The 7,695-nt window shown below is 34.9% G+C and overlaps 1 protein-coding gene across 1 annotated transcript; it reads left to right on the top strand.

The window, feature by feature from the left end:
* On the top strand, nt 1-921 carry LOC103065448 (olfactory receptor 8H3-like). The gene has a single exon (XM_007443494.2). The coding sequence runs from the start codon at nt 1-3 to the stop codon at nt 919-921; it is 921 nt and encodes a 306-aa protein (XP_007443556.2).
* The last annotated feature ends 6,774 nt before the right edge of the window (nt 922-7,695 follow it).

The raw sequence follows: 7,695 nt of genomic DNA, 5'->3' as shown, positions 1-7,695 counted from the left end.
ATGGAAATGGACAATCAGACCACCACAGTGACTTCCTTTGTCCTTTTGGGATTTTCCTGCAACCTGTCAGTCAACATTGTCCTCTTCTTGGTATTTCTCCTTATATATGCCATAACTTTGATGGGAAATTTGATGATTATGGTGATCACGAGTCATCTTCCAAGTCCCATGTATTTTTTCCTAGCTCATCTGGCTTTCCTTGACTTTTGTTTTTCTTCTGTTACTGTTCCAGAGTTGTTAGTGATTTTCTCTGCGAGCCAGACTATTTCATACTCTGCTTGCTTTAGCCAAATGTTCTTCGTCTTTCTAATGGGGACCACTGAAGGTTACCTCCTTGCAGCAATGGCTTATGACCGATATGCTGCCATTTGCAGGCCCCTCAATTATGTGCAAATTATGAACAAAGCATGTTGTAGGAGGCTGGTGGGTGGTGCATGGGCACTTGGCTTCTTATGTTCCATAATCAACGTATTACCTGTTTTGAGGCTAAGTTTCTGTGGATCAGATATTATCAGGCATTTCAGTTGCGAGTTTCCAACTCTTCTTGCACTTTCCTGCTCAGAAACTTTCCTCAATAAACTGGCATTCTACATGATAGGAAGTGCCTTTGTAGGTAGTTCATTAATTGTTATTCTATTTTCCTACATCCACATCATCTCAACTATCCTGAAGTTGAACTCCACAGAAGCAAAGAGAAAAACTTTCTCTACCTGTAGTGCTCACCTTATTGTTGTGGTTTTGTATTATGGTACTGGATGTTTTAGGTATATGAGGCCCAGTTCAGCCTCCTCAATTATTGTGGATGAACTCTTCTCCGTTCAGTATAGCATTTCAACACCCATGCTGAACCCCCTTATTTACAGCCTGAAAAACAGGGAAGTGAAGGAAGCCATCAAAAAGCTAATAGGTTACAAATCCTAGATAGCTAAAATCTAAACTGTTTTGTTGTTAAACACATGGACCAGTCTGTTGTTATTGAGCTGAAAAATAAATGGAGCAAACTTCAAAAATCCTAAAGAAAAGTTTATATTAGCAGCCTTAACAGGGTAAATTTCAACAAGACCTACAGGATGAGGCTTTTTCACAAAGTGGGGATCCATGGGGGGTGAGGGATGACTATACCCTCCCAAAGGTTTTACATTTCATCTGTGTGGTACACCAAGCATTCTGGACTGGGTTAACTATACATGATAGGTCAGTACCTGGAGGAGGTAATGCTAGTGATGAACCTTTTGCTTATGAAAAGCTTATATTAAGGGATGAGTTACTTCCAGCTAAAAAGAGGTGATAAATCATCCCTTGGATAAAGTGGGCCTCTTGTAATATTACTTTGAGACTGTTTAGCTCTCGAGTTTTTTTAAAACAACCTTTTGCAGAATTTTATTATTTTGATCTACCTTTGAGTGTTTCTTAGAATTTCACTCAATTCAACCATTTATTATTTGGTCCAGATGTTATTACCACTTTTAAATACCATAAAGTGGAATAAACAGATTTTGGTGGAATAAAGGGAGACTTCTAAGTCAGTAAACTATCTATATCTATATTGGGGTGCATAACCTACAGTATGACACCATGGCCATATGATTCCTGCAAAAGATTCCGTATAGACCTAATGATCAAAGATAAATTCATTAACAAATGTATCAGCTAACTGAAGGATCTTTTAGGATTTTACGTTTTAGGATTTTCAAATGAATTATGCCTAATCTTAAATATGTAAAGAGGGTAAGCTATAACAAGGATCTAAAAAGAGACAGGTACCATTCAGATCTCATCTGGCTGATATCAATGAAATGTTGAATTATTTCAAATCCTTGTCATATTATTGGATCAATTAAGAGGTTCTAGAAATGATTCTGAATTGCTATTTTAAAAATTTAAATCAGAAAGTTGATTCACTTAAGAAATGTAACCAGCTTATACGTCAACTGAATCTTCATATGCCCCTAGTAAAAATCCTTTCTCAACTCCATCCTTCTAAGTGCACAACCTCCCTCTTCCCAGCCCTCCATACACACATGGCAAAATATTTTAACCACAGTGATTTTAGTGATGTGATTGTGTCATCAGATAGATTCCTGGGCTGCTCAAAAAGTTGTGAAGTAGATTGCAGCTTCCACCCCATCAGGAGTTCCTACATATTTCTTGTAGCTGTAAAGATCAACAGGAACAACAGGAACATTTCTGCATCTATTTTGTGGTTGGAGTTTGAATTGAAATACAACTAAATTATTCTTTCCCTTTTACTGGAAAGATATATTACAGTATCTCAATTCCCCCCCCCCCCCATTCTGGAGCAGGCAGAACTATATTGATTGACTGTATGGTTGAACTAATTTTCAGAAATGCCATATTCAACTGACATATCCACATCTGAAGAAAAATGTAAACTTAGGGATATTTTTGTTGTTTTGTCTGCTCTGCTAATGCATGACTGTTGCACTGTTGCTTGTTCATTTGAATACACACCATTCTTTTTCAGGTGTTTGAATCACTGCAAAAACTAATCACATTGATTCAGAGGCACCAGATTTGAGTCAAGAGTCTGAATTGATTCTTTTCTAATTCAGAAAGCCAGTTTGCTTAGATTCAATCAACATTGTTTATATTGAATATTCATATAACCCAAGTAACAATCCTTTCTCAGCTTCTTTCAGTCTAATTGGTTTCTTTGGATAAACAGACATTTTGTAAAATTATATTAGGTGAGTAGGAGTTCAGTAGTTAAGGTCCTAGATTCGAACAATTATCTTAAAATATTTATTTATTTAATATTTATTTATGATCAATAATCAGCACAGTAGCTACAAGAATAAAACAACATGTAAAAGCAGGCTGAAATACAATTTAACCTGCCAGTTACAATTTACACATATAAGACATAAGCAAAAAAGAGAAAACAAAGCAAAACAAAATAGATAAAATAAAAATATGATTAAGATAACATAATAAAACGACCCTAAACCTAACCCTTTTGTCATCATTCCAAGATTAGGGCACCTTTTTTCAACAATAGCTGTCGATAAGAACTTGGCAACTCTGTTCAAAATAACAGGGTCTGAGAGTAGGAAATAAACCACTTTTCCCTCATTGGACCTAAACAATGGAAATTAAAGTCTACACCCAACAGAACCTCTTAATTGATCCAATTATATGACAAAGGAGCTGATTAAGATAATAATTTCTTCTTAATCCATTTCTAGAGTGCCTGATAAAATGAAAGGATGAAATGATAAATGATGAAATGATAAAATGAGCCTTGTGCTTCCAAGAAAACCAACATAGAAAAGGCTATAAATCTATATATCACTAAAATTCTTATTGTATTTATGTTTATCTGTTTGTACCCTCAAGTTAGCCCAAACAGTGATTATACCAAAACAATTTTTGAATCAAGGTACCTAAAATCTGCTAACTTAAAGAATGTATAAAAAATCCATGACCCATTACTTCTGTGGAATTGAAATTTCCATGATGTTCAGAGCATTTTTATTTGCAAAGTTGTGGCCATCACAGCATCCTGCGGTCATATGACCATGATTTTCAACACTTCCCCACAAGCAAAGTCAATGGGGAAGCTGGCAGGAAGTCAGAAGTCATTCCCGCTCCCACTGCTTTTTTGCCTACCCATGGTCATTCTGTTTATCTGTTCAGGTAAGTAAATATTGACTTATTATTAAAATTCATTTGCCACTACAGTTATTTTTCTATTTATAATATATACTCTTAGATGATCATGGGACCATCCAGCATTGGGGTAAAAAAAAAAAACTCTCAGCCTAAAATTTAACATTCATTCTGGTCACATCAGACTGTACTACCTTTCTCTCAGAAGATGACCCCATGAGTCATAGGTTTGTCTTGTAAATAATAAAATAAAGAAGGGATTGGCAAGACCAGGCCTGCTGATGGTGCTAACCAGATCATCACCTCAACAATGTAGCTATTCTCATTTTCCACAGGGAAGTCAAGAAGCTCAGAAGAACTATTAGCAAATTCTCAGCTTGCATACTCTCCATCCTATATATTTGGAAGCATAATAAAAGGAAATAAAATAAATAAAATAAAATAAAATTCAAACGTGATTCTTAAAATACAATCTGTATTTCCTAAAAATATATTTGTTTGATTAGGTTTGACATCATTTGCCCCAAAGGAAGCAATTAGATATCACAGATACCAAACATACAGCACACCAGTGTATAAAATAAGCCTCTCCAGGTTCTTGGGAACTAAAATTAGGTACAGCAGTTTAAAGATTTAGAATCTATACTGAACTGTAATTAGACTTCAGTCTAGATTTTCTATAAATTTGTAGAAGCAAGAGATTAAGGGGTAAGTTAATGAAGAAAAGAAGCCACATTATTTTCATTCATTTCTCTCCCCCCCCCCCCGCCCCAGACAAAACTAGAAATGTCAACATTATTCTTAGTTAATACAGGAGTGAAATACTCTAATCAAATCTTGTATGCTTGGGTGGCTCAAGACACATGTTTGGAAAATTGATTTTCCATCTTTGATGTTTGGTGATTCTTTTTTTTTTACACTGTATTAAAAGACATATTTTGTTTTGGGGTGTGACAGCTGAAATAAAAAGCAAGAGGAAAAGAAAACCCTCAGCAAATCTTTCATTCAGGTAAGTGCAGTTTCTGTTTCCCAGCATCTTCAGCAGTGTTGAAATGGATTGAAGATTCTGTACAACTTCTTTGAAAGTTAAATATTCCTGTGACATTGGGGGGGGGGATAGTTTACATAATATATGTTGAAATCAGAAACTTGCTGGTTCAATCTCTTCCATCTTTAGTTAAACTTTCAAATATTAGAGCATAAGAAAGCAGAGGATAGGAATTCTACAGAGATGCTACCAATAATTTTAGTCCTATTTTCCTCAATCTAATGTTCTAATTTAATGTTCAGTTATCAACTGCCCAGAGTCTGGTTTAAGATGGGCAGTCATATAAATGTTTTAAATAAATAACTACATATTTTATCAATGGCAGATTATTTTTTTTTTAAACTTCTCATATGATTTGCATTTGGCAGTAGTACTGAGACACTAGGATGCAGAGATAAAGGTTTGGCTAGAAAATCCTTCCTAAAAATGTTGGAAACTTCTTTTTTTAATTATATATATTTGTTGATGCATAATAATCAGAAGATATAAGGTACAATCAAAAATAAAATAGTACTAATAAAATCAGAAAAATAATAGAATAAGGAAAAAAAAAAGAGTGACATTTGCAGAAACTAAAACTATATCCATAAAATGTTAATGTAGGGTTAAAAAGTATATTTTTTAAATGTGTTTTTGTGTGTGTGTGTGTTTGTGTGTGTGTACACACACACAAACACACACACACACACACACACACATATATATATATATATATATATATATATATATATCCATAAAATAAAGATTGGCAAGACCAGGCCTACTGATGGTGCTAACCAGATCATCACCTCAACAATGTAGTTATTCTCATTTTCCACAGGGAAGTCAAGAAGCTCAGAAGAACTATTAGCAAATTCTCAGCTTGCATACTCTCCATCCTATATATTTGGAAGCATAAGAATAAAAGGAAATAAAATAAATAAAATAAAATAAAATTCTAAATAAAATTCTAAATATCCATAAAATAAAATAAAATGTTAATGTAGGGTTAAAAACTTTTTAACATTCTATTTACATTATACACACACACACACACACACACACACACATTTCTGTTTATTTATTAAGATAACAGAAAAAAATCAAAGAATGAAATCTGACAAGCATTCAGCAACTTTCCCTTTCCCATTTCAATGGCTTATGGAAATCTGATTTAGATTTCTCCCTAGATGCTGTTGATTATTGTTTGTTTGGATGAAGTTCCAGTAACGTATTCCACTGTAAATGCTGCAATTTACAAAGCAGAATTGCTGGTTCCCCTTTTTCTTTTCTCTGTTTTCATTAAACTGCTTAATACGTTATACTGAAAATAAAATTTGACACCATTTTTACTGAAGACATCAAACTCAGATAGATAAACTGTATGAGAAAAGAAAAGGATGGCACTTAGGATGCTGTTTATATTATGGTATTACTTGGCCACCATTCTCTACTCTGAGTTGCATCAACCCTTTCAAATATAGGAAGGAAGGAAGGAAGGAAGGAAGGAAGGAAGGAAGGAAGGAAGGAAGGAAGGAAGGAAGGAAGGAAGGAAGGAAGGAAGGAAGGAAGGAAGGTTGAGTTGTCTTGTTTCTGACAATTCATGAACTAAAGGTGGACCATCAAGATCCCCTGACCATATGTGGGCTCCAAATCCTCCAGTGTGCAGTCCCCAGAATCTTCCCAGAAATTTACCACAGCAATTTGGCAAAATTATTGAATTACTACAGTGTGTTGTTTTCACTGATTTTCAGTATGGAATGAAAATAATATGTATGTATATTATGTATATGTATATTATGCCTCCGCCAGGCTTAAGGTATCTATTAATGCCAGAAGTAAACTAATTACCTGGCCACACAAACATTCCAACCTGCCCCATTTTTCGTTGATATTATCATACAACAACCTTTGGCTGCAGAAATAAATAATAAAAAAAGCAGCCTCTGTAAGGAAGAAAAAAAAGTTGCCCATGTATTTGGAATTTGGAAGTGGTGATTTTATTTTATTTTTTAATGGTAAAAAGAAGCTGTACCAACCACTGACGTTGATTCTCTAGTAGGGAGTGAACAAACTGCTGTCCGTCTGATTTGAATCCTCAGTTCAGTGGGTATCATCAAGTCAATTTCAATTCAGGGCAAATTTAATTCAGAAAATCCAGCTGTCTTTTGTTTTCAGCCATTAAAAACCCAAGTGGAAGCCTTGGAAGAGGGCCAGATCTGTGCAGTGGGTGCACAAAGGGCCCTGAGGTCTTTTGCAAATGCTGGAATTGGCCGCTGAGTGCAAGCAGAGGCAATGGAGGAGGTGAAAATAGCAGAGGAGAGCAAATCAAGGCAAAGCAATGCAGTTGCTACACTTTGCTTTCAGATGCAAGGAGATCACATTGCATTACCAAGCCTCTTAAGAAGAATGCTTTCCTCTAACTTCGGTCAAATATATATATATATATATATTAATGTGTGCAAAATCCTACAGTTTACTCATTTTCCCCTGGATTTCTTTACACATAAAAATTTCTTCTCCTTATTTTCAGTATTTCAGTAATATGCATATCTGTGTGCAGATGGCTTGCTAAAAAGCAGCAGGGGTGGGTCAGATTCAAGTGGGAAAAAAGTGCCACTCTTTGCAATCCTATAAAGAACCTTGAAAGTTACTTTACAATTATGGAAAAAAAAGCAAAGCTGGATTAAAGACTTAAAATAAGGTACACAGCGCCACTGCACACTGCTTCAAAATACATTTTGTGATCATCTCTAAAGCCCTGGAGAGCTTTATCTGCACATTTTTAAAGGTTCTAGAAATTCCACAAAAAGGCACATTTCAAAAGATAATAAATTGTTTGTGTATTGGATTGAAAATGAAGAATATATCTATTTTGATATAAATTATCTACTAGAGAACTTTCTTCATTCCTGGTTGACTTCCTTTGCCATTTCATTCGCACCTCTAGCTGTATAAGGAATTCTATCCTAAACCATGTCGGTGAATGTTGATGTTCTCTTCTTTTCTTGAAGTTTTTACATCGCCTGAAAATAGAA

The sequence above is a fragment of the Python bivittatus genome, unplaced genomic scaffold (genome assembly GCF_059951505.1).
Source record: "Python bivittatus isolate LINGU-HERP-01145 unplaced genomic scaffold, Pbiv_v1 ctg000470_np1212, whole genome shotgun sequence".
Taxonomy (NCBI): domain Eukaryota; kingdom Metazoa; phylum Chordata; class Lepidosauria; order Squamata; family Pythonidae; genus Python; species Python bivittatus.
The sequence above is the reverse complement of the archived record's forward strand: the minus strand, read 5'-3'. Positions and strand labels throughout refer to the sequence as shown.